Raw genomic sequence first — 20,025 nt, 5'->3', positions numbered from 1 at the left:
TTTGTGATTGCTGAACTTGTATATATTTTGTGCAATAAGGTATGGTATAGTTAGTTTAGTTTTTAATGTGTTTATAAGTTTCTTAAATGGATGCAATTTTGATGTATCGTTCCAAAATCGCGCCTCTCAAATCACGCCCCACCTCTACCGACCAGTCCCCTATCCAGGAAACTCCTCAGTTCCGTTTTGGTCCTCGATCCTGCACGGACCTCGGAGGGTCGGGACCTTTTGTCGGGGACGGCATACTCTTCCAATTACTGACCTTTCGTATCAATAATGGCCTAAACGACCTAAAATAAAATCGTTCCCCGGGTAAAATTCTATAATATGAATTTTCTCGCCGGATCGTTTGACAATAAATAAATGTTTGTCTTGATATGGTAAAGTTGATCAAAGGAAACGTTGATATTGTTGTTTGTTGTATATTTAATAACGATCGCAATTAGGTCAGTAATATACCATAATGGCAAGTCTGTTGCCTAAACAAAAGTTCGTCCTTGATTGATTTACGAGATTCTATTTAGAAGGTACACGATTTATTATATTAGCAATTAACGAGTCATGTTGTTAAGAGACCTTCCACACCTTTATTAAAGTTAGATATTTGACCGCGGTAAACTGCTGGTTTAAAATTGATTATCTTGGCAAAAAAACCAACAAAAATATTAAAACCAAGTGAACATATATTAAATAAATATATCTGCCAAACTTAATTAATATATTAGTCTTTGTATATTAATAGTAGTTTTTGTAAAATTGGAGAATTAGTATACTAAATTTATAAATAAATTTAAAATCTTCAACAATATTGTAAATTACTTATATTTAACATACTTTGTTTTTCTCGTTAAGACTCTTTTTTTGACGATTTGTTATTGTCTTTATCGTTAGAAATATATTATCTCTTTTTCTTATTAACCATTTCTTTCTGTTCTCCTTTGTCGGTCTAATCTCTTTCGCTTTTAATCAGTGCCTTTGTTTAGGTTCTATAGTCTTACCTTAACCTTTTCTGTCAGTTGATTTCACTCGAATTTCTCCAGTAAATTTCCAATCTAACCAAATTCATGAATTTTTCAACAGTTTCGTCAAGGCACCCTCTAAAATCTCTTTCGTACAATCAATCAGTCGTGGATTTTTAACTTAACCTCAATTTTAACCTTCATTTGATGTAATCCAATAAAATCACTGTTGATCTTTTTAATTCTTAATATCCCGTTAGGCCAGTCGGTCTGCAGATGGCTACAAAATCTAGGGTAAGTTTGTTTATTCGATAATTTAAAAAGTGTTGTTGTGGTTTGTTGAACTTGCTATAATTAAACTAAATTCATTTAAAATACGTCTCAAAATTATAGATCATCATTATTATATTTTCTTTTATTATCTATGTATGTTTATTTTCCATATTTCATGTATAATAGAAATAAGTTAACAGAAACATCTTGTCGGGTGACAGTGAAATAATTATTCTCACGATTCTTCGTATTGGATGATTGCCATTTCGGTCCAGTTATCTTAATCTATGCCCTCCAAAGTTGCGTAGTACATGTTCTGCCGTTTCTTTTTCGTTGTCACTGAAAAGACACGATCTGATATGCCTATTTTTTGAGATGATCTCTCAGAGGTCAGTGAACATTTTCATATCTTTTTTACTCATTTCGAGAAGGCAATTTGTTGTCGCAGTAGGCGACACTTTTATGAGCGTTTTTGCTAGCCTTTGTCCTGTTGTTTTAGACCAACGTAATCTTAGTTTATTGAGTTTCCAGGTTTGAAGTTGCTCTCTGATATGGCTTTTCGATAGTCCACAAAAGTGTTCTGGACCCTAGAATGGGGGATTACCCCCTGCTTTTGCGAGACTGCCAGCTTCCTTATTTCCTGCAATTTCCTTGTGAGCTGGCACCCACATCAAAGATACACTGTTACGTTCCGTCCGCTTCTTGAGGGATTATTTACAATCATAAACCAACTGACTGACAAATAAATGACATTAGAGTCTTTTAGGTGGCTGGGCTGTCTGATAAATAAAGACTTTTGTCCCACGGGTGTCCCGGTTGAGACATTCTTGGACACTTAATGTCTATAGCATGTATTTCTTGCCCTTCCATCTATATTAGATCCATCCGTATATCATAGGAGTTAACCTTCTTCCAATTATTTCGTTTCAACTTCTTCACCCATTTGGTGGTTTTTTAAGACGACTTCAAAGGATGTTTCGAAGTCGAATTTGTACTTCTTGTACCCTCCGGTTTTGAAAATGTTAATGTCTTCGTGTATTCGTGATCTGACATCCTAGCAATGTGTCCAGCCCATCTAAGTCTCTGCATTTTAACGAATTTCACAATATCTGGATCGGTGTATAACTGTTATAGTTCAAAGTTGTATCTTCGACGCCATAGCCCATTTTCATTTACGGCCCCAAAAATCTTTCTAAGAATTTTTCTCTCAAAAATACTAAGAAGTCTTTCATCATTTTGAGATAAGTAAACAGTTCTGTTTGCTATTGCTATGAGTCTTTTTATTTCGTCGCTTGTCGTATTTGTTGCGTTTACTAGCGATCTAAGATATGTGAATTATTTGACTTACTCAAAGGTTTCGTTGTTAATTTGAATTGTCCGTTGGATATTTTGGGGGTTTTTAGAAACCAATATATATTTGGTTTTTTCCTCGTTTACCACAAGTCCTAATTCACTTGCCGCGTCCGCAAGCCTAGTAAAACATTGCACCATATCTCTCATACTTCTACCTACTATAACTATATCGTCAGCGAATACGAGAATTTACGTCGATCTATTAAAAATAGTTCTATTCATTCTAATATTTAATTTTCTGATTGCCTTTTCCAAGGCAATATTCCGTCTGCCAGACGAGAGACGCCAGCGCGCCCCCCTGTCTTAGACCATTATTAATATCAAAAAACGTAGAGTTTTCTCCTTCAATTCTAACGCATGAGCTTACGTTTTGCATTTTTAGTTGGGTCAACTTAACTAACTAAGGTGGGATCCCAAAATCTATCATTGCATTATAAAATGCAGTTCTTTTCACGCTGTCATAGGCTGTTTTTGACGAAGAGATGGTTTGTATATATGTTATATTCTAGTGACTTTTCTAGAATCTGCCTATTTGCTTGAATTTGATGTGTAGTTGACTTTCCAGCAGTAAATCAGCATTGATATTGACCAACAATATCTTTTGTAAAATGTTTAAGTCTTTCAAACAATACATTGCCGAAGATTTTATACATAGATGCTAACAGAGTAATGCCTCTATAGTTCTTACACTCCAGTTGATCACCCTTTTTATGCAACCGACATATTATCCCCTTTAGCCACTCTTTTGGTACCAATTCATTCTGCCATATAAGTACTATTGGTTTATATATTGCTACAAAAAGTTAATCACCACCTTTTTTATACAGTTCCGAACAGATTTCATCGATTCCTGGGGCTTTATTGTCTTTGAGTTTTAAGATGGCATTTGACACCTCTTTTCTTGTTAGATCTTCACTGTGTAGTTGACGTTGTAGATTTTGTTGATTGTCTATGTTGTAACCTCCTACAATATCATAACATGTAAGTTGTTTAATAGATTTTTAATTTTTGTAGTTCTCTTTCGTTTTTCATTATTTCCTGACTTTCCTTTTTCTTTGCATCAGTCCTCGAATTTCTTTGGGGAGATCAATGAGTAGCAAAATGAATGGTTGTTCGAAATCAACCGTTTCTTTGGTCTTATTCGTAATTATTTGTGTATGTCCTAATAAAAACCTATCAATTTTTCTAATACATATTTTCAAATTTCATGTGGTTTTAAAGGTTACCATAATTTGTACCATTTCCGCATATCTTTTTTGTACATAGTTACCATATTTTTGTACATAAATTGGTACTAAGATTGTGTTTCCATTCCAAAATCTGTAAATAAAACTTATATAGATTTCTAAAAAATACTTCGTTATAACTAATTTATTTGATAAGATCGTCTAAACATTTTATTCAATCTAATTGTATAACATTATAGAGGCCGTTGCACTATTGTAGATCACAAATGGAATCGAAAGAGAAATTGATTTAAATGTAATAGTTTTAGATTGATTTGTGGCATTACTAATAGTTTCGTAATTGCCTATATTAATTGATAGAAACAAGGGGACCATTATACGATATTTTTTCGTATTCAGTTAAAGAAAGTGACTTTTATGATGTTTGATAAAAATATTTAGTAATTTATATGTGAGAGTGCACTTCAATGTTTTGCCTTTCTTGAAAGCGACTGTTATTAATATTAGACACTTGTATTACAAAAGTTCGAATAGTTTTCGACTTTATTATAGCAAAGTTCTCTTCCACTTTTAATTCTTGGAATTATTTATAATGCTTCCAGTAGACGTTTTCATTCAACTCGAGGATTTGTCATCGATTTCGCATTTGAATGTACTACCTACCCCAAACGTTCATAAATTACGAAGTTAAGTAAGTGGGTATATCTAATAAGAGATTTAATTAAGAATGAGTTTCCAGGGCTTTAATTGTGAAAGCTATGTTGGAATTAGAAGATAATAGGCCTCCAGTTTCATTAATGCTACAATGGAATGATCATTTTCGGAAAATCACGAGAAATTTCGTAAATGACAACATGAAATACTACAATTGAGAGATATATGACGTGTAAATTAAAAAATAGAATTCTTTTCGGCGTTTTCACAGTGTAGGCTTAAATATTTGATAAACATAGCACTCATACTGGAAGGTTTTTGTTTAAAAATGGCTACTACCTTTCCTAGAATATATATTGCGATATTAAAAAATGCAACGACAGAAAATCAACGATATTTGGTCTAATTTCGAAACTTTTCACAGAACTGAACCCTTCGTTCAAATTTATGTACCAAAATGCATCGTAATTGAAAATATTAATAATAAAAATAATAAATAATACGGCGTGCAACGAAAAAATGCCTACTAAACGATTTAAAAACAAGTGAATGTAAACAGCATGGTATTGCAAAAATTAGTGGCTACGAGGTATTGGTATACGAGAAGGTCCAGTAAGCGGTAAGTTTTAGATGTAGCTTTAGAGGGTTATCTTCAATATCTACTACAACTATTTCTTTCATCCAACATTAATTCATCTTAAAACTATCATTATCAGTTATAGTTATAGTTTGTAGGTTGTTTAAAAGCTTAAATTTTTCATTTTATTTATCTGTTTTTTGAAGAACAAAGAGAGAAAATAATGCCTAACAAAAGTAAACTAAATCTACTCCAACACCGACCTTATCAAGTAAAGATTTGATGACACATATAGGTCGGAAACAGCTCATTTACAATGCGTATATAGTTTGATACGAAATATAGTAAAATAACAAAGTTTGATCTGATTTAAGTTTTTTGGACCAGAGAATAAAATACTTAGTCTTTTTGATACGTCTATTTTAATATATATTAAACACACAAGTTTACATTTTAGTAGCAATAATAGTTTTTATATTATAATATATAATATAACAAGTTACTCATCATCAGAAACAAACTCCTAAATCTGGATCTATATCGTTTACACTTTTAGTCAACAGTTCTTGATAAAACTTTTTGTATGCTTCTGGAATGAGCGGTAAGAAAATGTTCCCTTTTTTTTTAAGAGCTATAGGTATTAACGCATCATATTTTTTCTTAAGTTCTATTGCACTTTTTCGTCCTCTTCTAGTAAAATATCTTCTTAGATAGTCCATTTCTACCACTTCCAGTTTTTTCTTCTCTTTCATCATAATTTACCAACATTCAGATCCATACGTCAAAATTGGATCTACAACCGACTTTTAGATTGTCATTTTTGTTCGTAAACTAATTTTAGACCAAAGTAGTGAGTTTCGGCCTGTTGTATTTTCTGCTGAATGTCTCGTTTCGATATTCCTTCCTTCGCTATCACTGTCCCTAGCTATTTCAATTCTTCGGATTTTTTATATCTCTAATCGAGAGTTGTGGGTCTCTTTCTTCTTCCTTTATTCTAAGATATTCCATTTTGTTAATGTTGATGGTGAGTCCCCAATTTTCGTAACTTTCGAATCGTATAATCCATGTATTTCTTATTGTTTGCCATAATCACCTGATCGTCTGGGAAGAAAAGATTTGTTATGTAGTTGTTCCCAAGTTATATCCCTATCCCTGTGCATTTTCCCCTCCACTTGCTTAATACCTAATTACATGCCTAAAATATATTTAAAAAACAAAACTCCACACAAGCAACCCCAAAATACTCCACACAAAACACACAATACAAATCAATAAAAGGAAACTGACCTTGAAATACACGAAAATTATAAATAATCTATCAGAAAGTCTTTTAAAACATTTGTCAGTTTTTCTTCGACTTAAGGTTTTTCCCTGAGCTGCCACCGCTGTATTATTAGCGTAAATAAATTGTTTGGCTTATTGGTTTATAGACTGGAGTGTTACGTAGAAGCGTCTGTTCTGAAGAAGGCATTCCACCCACCTTGTGAATCGGAAATGGTTTGTAGTCTCGTATCGTAAAATTTTACCAGCAGTCGTACATAATTAAATGTGTCATAGGCAGCAGTAAGATCTATGAACGCTACCCCTTTTATTTGATTATATTCAAAACCATCTCTTGGGTGAGATTAACGGTTTGGCTTCAGCAGGACTTTCCGAATCTAAACCGTGCTCTAAAACCCTGTTTTGAGCATTTTTAATGTGCAAGTGCAGCAATTCTTTATTTGTTCTGTTTGTCGTCGTATTATCTTTTATTTGGTGGAACATGTCTCTTATCTCCTCCAGACAAAAGGATGTATCTAGAACATCTCTTTCTTTGTCAATATTTCGTTAGACTCTAACCTTGTTCTTCCTTGATCTGGACCTACCGTTTGTCAGGAGACGGTAGGTTATCTGCTTCTGTCAGGTTTTAGGTGTTGGGATGGCGGGATCGTTGCCAAGATTCTAAGTCAACCTCCAGACCCGTTTGTTTTGTTTGATGTCCAAACTCATCGCCAGCTTGTACCACCTGTCCGTTCTGTTGGCGGATATCACATGTATCACTTACTCCCCAGCCTGTATTGTTGCTTCCGAAAAAGGACATTCTCATAAAGCTTTTCATATCTTTCAAGTAAAAGTTTAGATTTTTCATTGAGCTACGCTGTGTATTCTGTTCAGCAACTTCTAGGAATATATTTTGGTGTTATTTTTTTTTTACTATTATACAAACTTATCATATGATCCAGGCCATGGTTCCAGGTGGAAAACTGTTTGATCTAAAACCTCATAGAAGACCTCTAAGAAATTTTTCCCGTTTTTCTTTTTTGGAATTGAACCTTCTCTTGAAAGGAACAGTTTCATATCTGATTGCCACGTTGGAAAGGAAAGTTATTAGTCTGTGCTCTATTTGTGGGAGGGGGCTTCCAACGATTTTTGTCACCTGATCTCCTATACTGTCGCTAGCAAACATATTTTGTAGGTTGTAACGTCGGCACCATATTCTTCTACTAAAACACGCGGGCTGTTTTGAATCATGAATAAGTTTTAGCTTCGTTCCCTCTGTGCATTTTTTTAGTCGTTCGCCATTGGAGTTCGTCTCGTTATAACCCTACGCAATAGTGTGGCAGTTAAAGTCACCCTGTACGAATTTTATTGGCTGTGAGTGAAAGTTGTCCGCTTCTTCGAAGGATAAGTCAGCGTTTGACCGCTTGGAGATGAGCGTTACTGTGCAGGAGGTATTCCATTGTGTGAAAGAGGATGTGATCTCGGTTTGTTAAAGATGTGAAGGCTACATCGATATCTGCTATGACAAAGACTGCCTCAATATAAGGCTCAATCCTTGGTCTGCGGCATGCGGCATCTCGATGGGTTTTTTTAACAGCAGGATATGGACATTATGGTCGCTGCACAAATTAGATAACAGACATTCATCTGCCGATAAGTCTTCATTATCAATTGAAGTAGTCATCAAGGATGTTAAGAGAGCCGCTTCGACTAATTTTATCAAATATACTGACTTGATCGTTACAGTCACGGGGCAAAAATTCTAAAACCGTTTTACTTACTGTAATTTCCTTTGTCTGTTTTGCTATGCATATTTTTGATATGTATATGCTGATATGCGAATTATTTAACGATAAGCATTAAGGTCACACATTGACAGTCATATTTATAGACTTATTTAGTCAACAATATTATTTTTCGTTTTGTAAAACTTGCAAAGGATTTTCGTAAGTTCCAGTGAAAATATGGTTTTGTTATTTGAACACGAGAAACGTGTTATTTTTATTTATTTAATAGAACCACTAGAGCTGTTTTAATGACAATGTATTTTATATATTTTCAAAATAATTCAGTCTTACCATTGTAAATATGTGAACATGCTAATTATTTATAACAACTCAGGTTAGTGTTTTTATATACTATTCAGATTATGCATTAGTTACGAGTTTTAGACGAACAGATCATTGTTTAATATTACAGAGCTTTTCTATCGAACATCCATGTACAATAAAAACTTTTCATCTTATTTTCACAACCTCATTCTATCCGGATTTGAAAAAAAATCTTTTGACTAGCTGCAAACTGTCGAGTCTGTTTTTTTTCCGATGGCTACAAACGAGGGCTCCTTAATCTGATTTTCCAAATAAACATTTCCAAAACTTCCTTACTACTACTCGGCTTATGTAAATCCGTGTAACGTTTGTGTAAGCATCTTGTAAATAAATCAGGCGACCGAGGGTATACAGGGTTATTCTCTATTCATGAAACGTGGTGTACAGATCGTAACATTTTATGAGCTTGTTAATGGGTTTAAGGGGAGTGAACAAATTGTGAAATTGCTTAGGGTAGGTTTGTAGGTCATATTTAATATTTACCGTTGCAAATAGTACTTCTAAAAACATTAACAGTAATGTGCAAGCCTTTAAAGAAAAAATTCTACAAAAAAGGATAGAAAAGAAAAAGAGATAATCGTTTTTGGTATTAGATATATTATCATATATACATGGTATATATTTCACGATTTTATGACTGTTTTGGATTATCGCTAAACACTCGAAAGCCAATGGTCCATTGTACTGTATAGTATAAAAAGTTGTCATCAGGTAGTTTCATAGTAATCATAGTTTGATGTCAACATAGTTTCATCTTCCCCTGTCGAGTGTCTCTCTTTTCCACCCCCATACTCCAATCTCCCCTAAACCGTCTTGGATATCTGATTTTAGGTCGCCCCTTCTTCTTCCGAGCGGCCTATTGAGCATGGTTATTTTAACAAGATCACTTTCAGCCCACATAGCTTAGGCGGTTTATTTTGATGGTTTTCACAATATCTGCATTACCAAAAAGTCGATAGAGTTCGATATTATATCGCCTTTTACACAGACCCTGTTCATTAACTACGTCATATATGGTCTTCAATACTTTTCTTTCAAAGATTAGTAGTAACTCTTCATCTCGGGTCATCATTGCCCATATTTTCAATCCGTAAGTGAGCACTGGGCGTATTATTGTTTTATAAAGTTCGCACTTTGTTGCTCATGACATATTTCTTGCTCTTAGTTGAGAGCCCAGGCCAAAATAACAATAGTTAGCCACGCATATTATTTGTCTTATTTCTTTGAATGTGTTGTTTTTGACGTCAATCAGTGACCCGAAGTAGCAGAATTCTTCCCCCGTTTCTACAGTTTCGTGTTGCACCTCTGTTATTTTGTTGCATTCTTGATATAGCTGGCATATATTTAGTTTTTTTGATGTTAATTAGAAGTCCGATCTTTTCTTCGGCGTTTATGTGGTGACATCAGCCAGATCTATTGATTTGTCCAAAAAAGTGTTTAAAATCCATAAAAAAAGCAAGTCTGGAAAGTAACTCAAAAGTTGCTCTTGTAAATTATGCAGGCTCTCTATCATGCAAGGAATGTGAGCTGATACTGCAAAACTTTGGTCTGTTACCTTATCTTTAATAATCTTCTGAATACATGGAGAAGATTCAAAGTTTTTTTTGCAGAGAGGCAGAGAGGTTGACCGAAGTTTTGTGTGAAATACATTTACCTTATCTTTAGCTGTTAAAATATTTTCTTCTCTTTAAAGGTTCTTGTTCAAATTGTTGAGGTGACTAAGAAGATCTACCAAAAATGCTAATTTCAAGATTCAAGATAGGGTCAGAAAAACGATAACCATATTCAGATTTTGCATCTTGTAAGAACATTAACAATTCAGCTGTCAGTTCCAGAACTCTTATCAATACCTTTTCTTTGGATAACCACCTGACCTCAATCCCCATAAGGGATTCAGATTTGTAATCTATTTTTAATCATTTTGATTTAGTAATCGATGGCTCACAGTTTTGAGTGCCTGTGTATATACTTGTATACGCTTAATTCATGTTATCTAATATACGAGCTGCATTACACTCGAGTATGTATATTGGGAAGAGCACCCTATCAGTATCTGTTTTGCTTTCGCTGAAGATAAATACAAAGTTTATCATCGGTGCATGTCTGTAGACTGTTTCCTGTTAAAATATTTATATAAACGATGTACTCCACAAAGAGAACCACAAGAAATTATCGCTCATAGCTATTTATTTCGACGCATTTGAACTTTACGATCCATTACGGTCTCGTCTTATTATACATTGGGATTCAATTTATCGATTCGGTCCAGAACAATGCGGAATTTCACAATCAGCATTCATTTGTTCACTGTAGAGAAATGTTATCTCAATATTTTTAATGGGTACTGATTTTTAATTAAATCTTTAAATTAAAGAAAGTGAATCTAGAACATTACTTTACTTTTCCACTCGCATCCATGCCGCCTGCAATTTTTTCATGTACTGGTGAAATGTTAAAAACTCCTAAAGCAACATTTGCGAAAAACTTTGAAATCCAATTCCGAAGTGGTTGAGCCCACATTTATTAACGTAGAAATAATAGATGGCTTTTATTACTTGGTAACTCTATGCCACAAATATTTGAAAAAATGACAGGATCAAAAATTTGTTATACAAATGCTGTAGAAAGCCATTGAATATTCGACCGCTATTTACCGCAAAGAGCTTTGCAAAGCCTTAAAAACTATCGTTTTAAAGAGGCTTTTTGGCTGATTATTGGGATAAAAAAAATTTGCTTACAATTATCCAAAACAAAAAAAATATTTTTAAACTGATCATCAGTGCTACTCGTATCAAGCTCCCAATAATTACATTAAAAAAACTCTTCATAGAAGCGGATTTTACATGTTACCAACGGAGACGCGGATACGCGGATTGTTTTTCACGCTCATAAAATTGCATTTGGATCAAGGATTTTAATTAGAGCTTTGGATAATGATTTTTGGTGATTTTGCTGGGAAAATTTATGCCATGAATAACTGCAATAAAGTAAATAATGCAAGAAATCGCAATTTTATGAAAACTTATGCCGCGAAAGAAGACAATGAACAGTTTTTGAAAAAAATTTATAAGTTTTGACTTCAACACTTGTTTTTTATAATTTTTAACATTTATTAATTTATTTAATACACGGGATAACCCCATTAACAATTTAAATTACAATATACAATATCACAGCTAGGATACATAATCACAGGATTCAAAACTTGAAATTACTTATAATATAAAATCATTATCAAAAAGTTTTTAAAATGACACAATTCTCTGAGAAGAAAATTCAACAATCCCGATATACATATCACAAAGCAAGAGATCTTTTTAACTGAGTTAAAGTTATATTGAAAATATCAAAATCGCGAACATTTAATATCCCCATGGAATATACTATGGAGTGGAATCAAGGACGTTAAATATAGACACAATGAGACGACTTAACGCCTTTGAAATGTTGACCTATAGAATAATTATGAGGGTTTCCTGAGTAGATAGAGTTACGAACAATGAAGTACTGAGAAGAATAGGTAAAGAGAAGGAAGTTGAACTTACAATTAAAGAAAGAAAGCTACAGTATCTCGGACATGTGATGCGGGGCGAGAAGTATGGCATCCTGCGACTCATAATGCAAGGAAAGATAGATGGCAGAAGAAGCATCGGAAGAAGTCGAATTTCATGGCTCAAGAACGTGAGAGAATGGTTTGGATGCAGCTCAAAACAACTATTTAGAGCTACTGCCTCAAAAATGAAAATAGTTATGATGATTGCCAACCTCCGTAGCGGAGATGGCACCTGAAGAAGAAGAAGAAGAATCTATCCAATGGGTTATGAATACCAAAGGTTGTTCTGTGGAAAGGAATATTAAAAACTTTGTGGTAACGTGGAGCTTGATGGGGAACATTAAAGTTAATCTGGCTTAACAGGTTTGGACAATCAATAAATCCATGTATGATCTTATATATAAATATAGCTCCTGACATATCACGACGTTTCTTGAGTCAGGGTAAAGATAATTGTTGTTAGATACGGGAATAATCATGATTTTCAATAGTAGTGTGGACATGGTAAGCACAATATCTCAAAAATTTATGCTGGACTCTTTCTATGGTATCAATATTGTTCTGAAAATAGGGTGACCAAATAACTGAACAGTATTCCAAAATAATTCTAACTAAGCAACAATACACTAATGTTGTTAAATCAATGGAGAAATACTTGCAATTTTTAGTAACAAAACCAAGAAGTTTAGATGCCTTAATTAAAATAGAGATTATGTGGTCATAGAAAGTAAGCTTCTCATCGAAAAAAACACCCAAATCCCGAATAGAAGAAACATAATCATAATTCAGTGGCTGATTATTAATAGTATAGCTGGTTCCAATTCTATTGACTTTACGAGAAAAACTTATAACACAACATTTTTTTACAGTGAAGTGGAGTTTGTTCTGATTGCACCAATTTTGTAGTCGGTCTAAATTATCTTGTAGGAAAGCTTGATCTTTTAAGCTATCTATAACTTTCCAAAATTTCAAGTCATCTGCCAATATTAGACATTTGCTATTGAGGAAACAAGAAATAATGCTGTTAACGAAGATATTAAAACGAAGTGGAGAAGTGTGGCCTCCTTGAGATACTCCAGATGTTACTGTGATACTGTCAGACAGATGACAACCTATCTTGACTCTTTGACTTCTCCCAGATGTAGAGTTCTTAATCCATTCAACAAACCTGATATGAAAGCCTACAATAATTAATTTGCGAAAAGTATTTGGTGATCTACACAATCAAATGCTTTAGAAAAATCTGTGTATATTGCATCGACCTGTTTACGGTCTTCCGTATGAGATAATATATCAGATTGATGGCAAACCAAGTTTGTTGCAGTGGATTTTTTGCTATGAAAACCATGTTATGATTGAGATATACAAGAATGCCTTTACATAACCAAGAAAGTTGCTTTGCTATACGACTGTCGAAGAGCTTAGGGATGGTAGATTGTATACAAGTGCTACGACAATTTTCAATATTGTCTTTCTGACTATCGATAGTAGTTTCTGAGATCGATAATCATGAGACCGGAGGTAAAAAAAAAGAAAATAAAAAGCAGGAAAAGATTACGACAATGAGTTAAAAATGCTGCGATTGAAAAGAAAAGGACTTATCATAAGTATGAGCAAAATAGGACAAATAAAAACATTAAAAGGCTTAATAGACTGAAATGAAGACGCAAGTCAAGAACTAAATATCTATTCGACCAAGAGAAAATGAAAGAGTGTAGAACAAAATGAAAACTGCAGGTAAACAGAATGAATGAAAAACGAATAGTTTGATAACGTTACAGGCAACAAATAACTAATCCCTGGAATTAAGAAGAATAAAACATTGTTATAGTATTTTTGTATTTTTGGCAAGTTTTATACTGCACATAACTCTATTTGTTTATTGAACAAACTGATAAGTACTTGTAAGCGCCGTACTGACTCTGTCTAATTGCCAAGTTTCGCGATTATTTTTAAAAATGGAGATAACGAACACGAATGTGTTGACAGTGGTTGCAAAAAAGAAAGTTCAAAGCATTTGTAACAAAACCTTCTGGCACAGAGCCACTACGTCCATAAAATAATGAATTATGCTATAGAACGACAGTCGTTTGTCAGAAATATATGTTACGATGTAACGTAATGTTATACATGTGTTTTTCATAAATTTATGAAGTATTTAATATACACAATGTCCCAGAGAAAATTTGTGTCACCTAAGAGTGAACAAAATAAATGTTTTGACAAAAATTAAAAACCGGTCTATTGTTATATCGAGGGCGGCCAATTTTTATGCAAAAATAATTCTGAAGATTTTACCCTGTGCTTGAGCTTGCACCCCCTATAAATCTTGAAAAAGGCTTTTTCTTACTTACACAACCGTTTCCTTTTTCTGTAAAATCAATCGATTAGGTTCAAACTTTAAAAATCAAGTAAGTTAATAAGAATACAAAGTAGAAACAACACAACATTGGAATGAATGTCAAAATAAACTTATTTGTCACAGTTATAAGATCGTGTTCATTTACTGTCAAATTGTTTCACATAAAACAAGAAAGAATTCAAATAATTCCAATTTACACTGACACTGACTTCATTTTACCTTCATCAGAGGTCACTATTAGCATTTATTGTTACATTATTCTACAAATAATTGTCATCAGAATGGTATATCACCACGTCGTGGATATAATATTCAGAAAACATGCTAATTTCATCCTCTGGGCTGCTTTAAAGGTCCATCACCAGGAGGAATCCAACGTAGAGTAGTCTAGGCCGATGAGGTTGGTAAACTGTAGAAAGTCTTAATTTTAAAACACTAAGTAGTCAAGCATCGACACTACTAAGAACATTAGGAAGCGGAACTCCTATAACAATGAACAAAACAACAATTAACCCAAACACTATTGCCTCACATCTGGTATCGACGTCTAGGGCTCCGAAAGGTAAGCCATACACAATCAAGGTAAAACGAGAGCTCAAAACATTTAAATTCCAACCGACAGAAACCGAATACTCCCGCCCTTTCACTTGCGAAGAAGTCACTATAGATCTCAAGGATGTAAAGCCAGGTAAAACCCCAGGTTTTGACAATATTCACACTGAATTCTTAATTAACCGCAGCAAATATTCGAGAGAATGGATGGCCCACTTTTTCACAGAATCACAGATTATGAAGACGGGTACCATACCACAGGAACTCAAACGCTCGAATGTCATTGACATATTAAAACCCAAAGAAGTCCATACCAATAACCCTACTATCGACGATGTTCAAGCTACTAGAACGTCTTATCTACAACAGAATTAGTCCAAAGCTACTTGAATCAATACCGGTTGATTAGGCAGGTTTCTGACCGAAAAGAAGCTGTGCATGTCAGGTTCTTTCACTTACCACATTTATTGAGGCAGATTTCCAGAGAAAAACCTTAAAACTGCAGCTGCATTCATAGACCTAACAGCGACCTACGATACCGTCTGGAGAGAAGACATGATATACAAGCTCCTGCGTACAATCTCCTGTAAATCCACCGCTTGAATAATCAACAGCATGCTAGCCGACCGAACGATTCAAGTAGTCATATCAACTGACATCAACACCCCAAGAAAACTGAAGAATGGACTGCCTCAGTGATCTGTCCTAACTCTTCTCTTTAGCCTGTACATCGCTGATATACCAGAAACAAGATCAAGGAAGTTTGGTTACGCGGATGACTGACTCCTCGCAACAAGGTGTAAGTCATTTGAAGAAATAGAAGAAATGCTCATGGCGGATTTACACACAGTAGGAAAATATTTCCGTAAATGGAGGCTCCAACCAAACACTACCAAAACAGAGGTATCCAGTTTCCACCTAAATAACAAGCTTGCAAGAACGGTCAACATCCAATTCGGAAACACCACACTCGCCTACAATAAAAAACTCCAAAGTACCTTGGGGTGACTCTTGACAGAATCTTATCTTTCAAGGAACATCTGTCAAAAATAGCGGAAAAACTTAAATCCAGAAACAGCATCATCCAGAAGCTATGCAGCACAACATGGGGAGCATCGGCTTCCACCTTGCGATCATCTACCCTGGACCTTGTCTTCTCAACTGCAAAATACTGCTCTTCAGCCTGGCTTAACAGCCCACATATACACAAAATAGAGGCCCAATTGAACAATACAATGAGGATGATTGCTGGCGTTATCAAATCCATACCTATGCAATGGCTCCCAGTACTGAGCCACATTCCACCACCCAAACTACGGCGCATACACTCTCTCACTAGTGAGTACACACAAAGATACCTAGTAACAAGATCCTGCCAATCCATCAAGATATAGATGCTGCCAACGGTAACGCTCTACGCTCCAGACGACCGCCAATAAAAACAGCACAGACTGTTGTGGAAAATGAGTTCAAGTTAACGACCACGATGATAACCGAAATTTACATTACACTATCTGTTTTTCGAGCGAGTTATGTTGAATAGCGAAGTGAACAATCATAACTGTCGTTATTGGAGCAATACCAATCCAATGTGGCTTAGAGAAACTTATACTCATCACCCCCAAAAACTCAATGCACGGGACAGAATTTTGGGAGACTACATTGTTGCACCAAAACAATTATTTTGCCGAGGTCTAGTGAGGTACAAATTTTCGTTAGGACACCGTGTATGTACAAACCTTTATAATACTTTGGTTTGGAAAAACTGATTTTTATACAAGAAATACATTCAACAGGATACAGAACTATTTTCACTATATCTTATATTAGCATAAGCCATGCATACATTCTATACCGTCTCTTTCTGAATTTTCCGGCATCTTTTAGCGAAGCACGCCCTAAATATAGTGTAATCGTCTATGGAAACATCCGCGACGCAAAGAGGAAATGGAAATAACTTTTCCTGAACATTACATATCCGAGCAAACGATGAATAATATCCAGTATTCCGTACATAAAGCAGAATATATTTGTAAATATTTTTAGTTTCAATGTGAAACGTTGAAATTACAAGTAAAATGTTTTAGAAAGAATAGACGGTATAAAACAATGTGACAATGACGAATGATGTCTGCAGAACACTTTTATTATACATACAAAAGTATTAAGAAACGACGTTGACAATATAGCTCAAATTTTTTATAGTCAGAGGTTAACATTCTCTATATGTTTATTGTACAATGTAATCTTAGTCATTTTGCTAACTACGTCTGTAGACCTGAATTTTAAGTATTAATCTATATTTCTTTTGTTTCAGTGGCGTTTCCTTGAGTTGCCTGGTGTCAGTAGATGCCGATGGCGGCTACTACACGGCCATGCCGCCCGCTGCCATGAGGCTGCAGGAGGACAATCCACCGCCGGTGTCAGCGGCCCCTACTAACCACTTAATAGCTAATTTAGAGACAAATAACAATCGTGCAACTGGCTCCGAGCTGGAGCTGCTCGCGAAACTGGAAGAAGCCAATAGGCTCTACGAATCCGACGCCAAATCGCTCAATTCGTTGAGCGGGGCGTCGGCGACGTCGGGACATTCGAGGAAGAGCTCAGACACGTCGCAGATATCACTCACTTCAGGTAAGTTACTAATTATGAATTTTTAAAGAATTTTTGTAAGGTAATTGGAATGTGCTAATTGAGATGAAGAGTCTACTAGTTCTAGAAGCACAGTTTTTATGGCAGAAGATTACAACGGTCTTTATAGAGGACTGTTCAAAGCAGAACAATTATAAAAATCGATACGTTCTTGTCTCACTGTTTGACAAAAATTTATAAAAATAATATAATCGCAATGACCACAAACAATTCTTCCTGTTGAAGTTCGGTGGCAATGACGTTCGGTAATAGTTCGTTATTTCAAAAGTCTGTAGATGGTTGCTTCTCTAACTCCGGTCATCGTTGAATACTTAGAAACTATACTCCGAAAAGTACTAGTGGGGTCTTCAAGTACAATAGCGTCATATACACTGATGAACTATCCATAAAAATGTGTTGGAAGACCTGGTCTCACTAATTAATGATTCCTTTGAAAAAGTTACATTTCCAAAGTGCCTATAAGACAGCTAATATTATTCTTCTTCATATCGCTGGTGAAAAATCTAATGCCTGCAAATATAGACCTATTGCCTTACTATCGGTACTATCCAAAATTATTGAGAGATTTATAAAAGCCTGACTCACGTCCTTTCTCGTTGAAAACATTTATCACAAAATCAGTTTGGCTTTTTATCTAATAAATGTACCAGTAATGCTATGTTTTCTGTGCTACATGAGATTTACCAAGCACTAAACGATAATCTTTACACTGCCACTGATTTTTGTGACTATGTCAAAGCTTTTGATTGTATAAATTACGACATTTTGATAAAAGACTACATTTCTACGGATTTCGAGGTATTTCTTTAAATTAGTTCCAATTTTATTTGGGGAATAGGAAACAACTGTTTAGAGGAAACGTTACTGATTAGTCACAAAAGCATTGCCTGTGGAGTACCGCAAAGTTCAGTATTGGATCCTCTGCTATAATTTCTGATGTAGAAACTAGATCTAAGAAGAAGAATTTCACGGGAGTAAAATTTGACCTTTGTTTAAGTTTTATTAAACGAGTTCTCTTAATATTGTCTTTTGTCGTTGATTGTCAAACTAACTAACAATTCTTAATATTTTGTTTAAAATCCTAAAGAAACAGAAATGTAAGCCTTTGATAACTTTTATGTTGATTGGTATTTTAAATCTTTTTAAAAAAATTTGATGGTTTTTAGAGACTTAAGTTACTTCTTTGTGATAATATTTTATACCTAAACGGATATGTCGGTACCTACTTACATTATTGATTTATTAAAAGTACCTACTACAATAAAATTTCAAATAGTTTTAAAACTGTGTTTCAAAATTGTGCTATCAATCATTTTCAATCGAAGTATTCTTCAATCATATTTAAAATGCGTTTTTGGTGGAAACTGTGTTTTTTTTTAATACAGCATCGTAGCAACATGCAGGTAGCGACTACTAACATCCATATTACCCCTTCGATTACCATCCCGTCATATTTAAACATTTAGCAAATTGATAAATTTTTTATTCAGGTACGAGCTCGACGCAGGAACGTGCCGAAGATGGGGGAGAGGAGGACTTATGGGTCACATGGGGACACATAGTTAACGATTGGGAGAACAACTGGAAAAAACAGAACGCTCAAATACGGGAATTGGTCCGTAGAGGCATACCCCTACATTTTAGGGCCATCGCCTGGCAGTTGCTATGTAAAGCTACCGATTCGCCCGAGAAGAAGTTGTACGCGGAATACATCAAAGTAAGTCCATTTCTTACAAATTATTTATAATTATAAATGTTCTTGTATATTTGACTATTCAAAAGATTGGGCAACACTGTAGGTAGTAAGTTCGCTGTAGTAAGTAAAAAGTTTTTCATTTTCATTACCAAATTCCTAACTGTCTAATTTAAGTGCAATTTTCCGGTGTGTCAGGCACTGATTAATTGCAAAGCAAATTGCAATTTATACATTTTCTAAGTAATTACTCATAGGACGAGACATTTTAAGTCAAGCCAAAGGAAAAATTGTTATTTGATTGTTCATTAAAAGTAAAATTTGATTTTGTCGCAATCTGGAACGGTGCAAATGGCGTAACGCAATTTTAATGTTTGGAATTTAAAAATTTGCAGAAAAATTCGAAAAATCATTTCTTCAAAAATACATTTTATTTCCAGACGAAATCGCCATGCGAAAAAGTAATACGTCGTGATATAGCTAGGACATATCCCGAACACGAATTCTTCAAAGAAAAAGACGGCCTAGGCCAAGAATCGCTGTTCAATGTCATCAAAGCCTATTCTCTGCACGACAGAGAAGTCGGATATTGTCAAGGTTCCGGCTTCATTGTGGGACTGCTACTCATGCAGGTGAGTCATTTATGTATTGGTTTTCTTATAGATTGTATCAGGACCGGTTCGTCTAGAGAGAAACAATAATTATTAAAACATTATTTCAATATTTTTTGATGTGATTGAACTTTTAATTCATACAACAAGAGATGCGGACATACATTATGCAGTACTTTTTTTTTATAGAAATATAAATATTTTTGAAATTATCTGTCTTGTAAAGCA

The 20,025-nt window shown here is 34.6% G+C and overlaps 1 protein-coding gene across 2 annotated transcripts in view; it reads left to right on the top strand.

The window, feature by feature from the left end:
• The first annotated feature begins 220 nt into the window (after positions 1-220).
• The window catches only part of Evi5 (ecotropic viral integration site 5), a 45,325-nt gene continuing 25,520 nt past the window's right edge, over positions 221-20,025 (top strand). The window contains exons 1-5 of one of the 2 annotated variants that reach the window (XM_072533981.1): positions 221-527; positions 4,851-5,045; positions 17,159-17,475; positions 18,984-19,210; positions 19,627-19,818. In XM_072533981.1, coding sequence (XP_072390082.1) covers positions 4,987-5,045; positions 17,159-17,475; positions 18,984-19,210; positions 19,627-19,818 — 795 coding nt within the window. In that variant the 5' untranslated portion in view covers positions 221-527; positions 4,851-4,986. The remainder of the gene's footprint in view (positions 528-4,850; positions 5,046-17,158; positions 17,476-18,983; positions 19,211-19,626; positions 19,819-20,025) is intronic. The other variant, XM_072533972.1, reaches the window with a different exon arrangement.

This window comes from Diabrotica undecimpunctata, chromosome 1 (assembly GCF_040954645.1).
Source record: "Diabrotica undecimpunctata isolate CICGRU chromosome 1, icDiaUnde3, whole genome shotgun sequence".
NCBI classification, from domain to species: Eukaryota; Metazoa; Arthropoda; class Insecta; order Coleoptera; family Chrysomelidae; genus Diabrotica; species Diabrotica undecimpunctata.
This window is presented reverse-complemented; position numbering and strand designations above follow the sequence as displayed.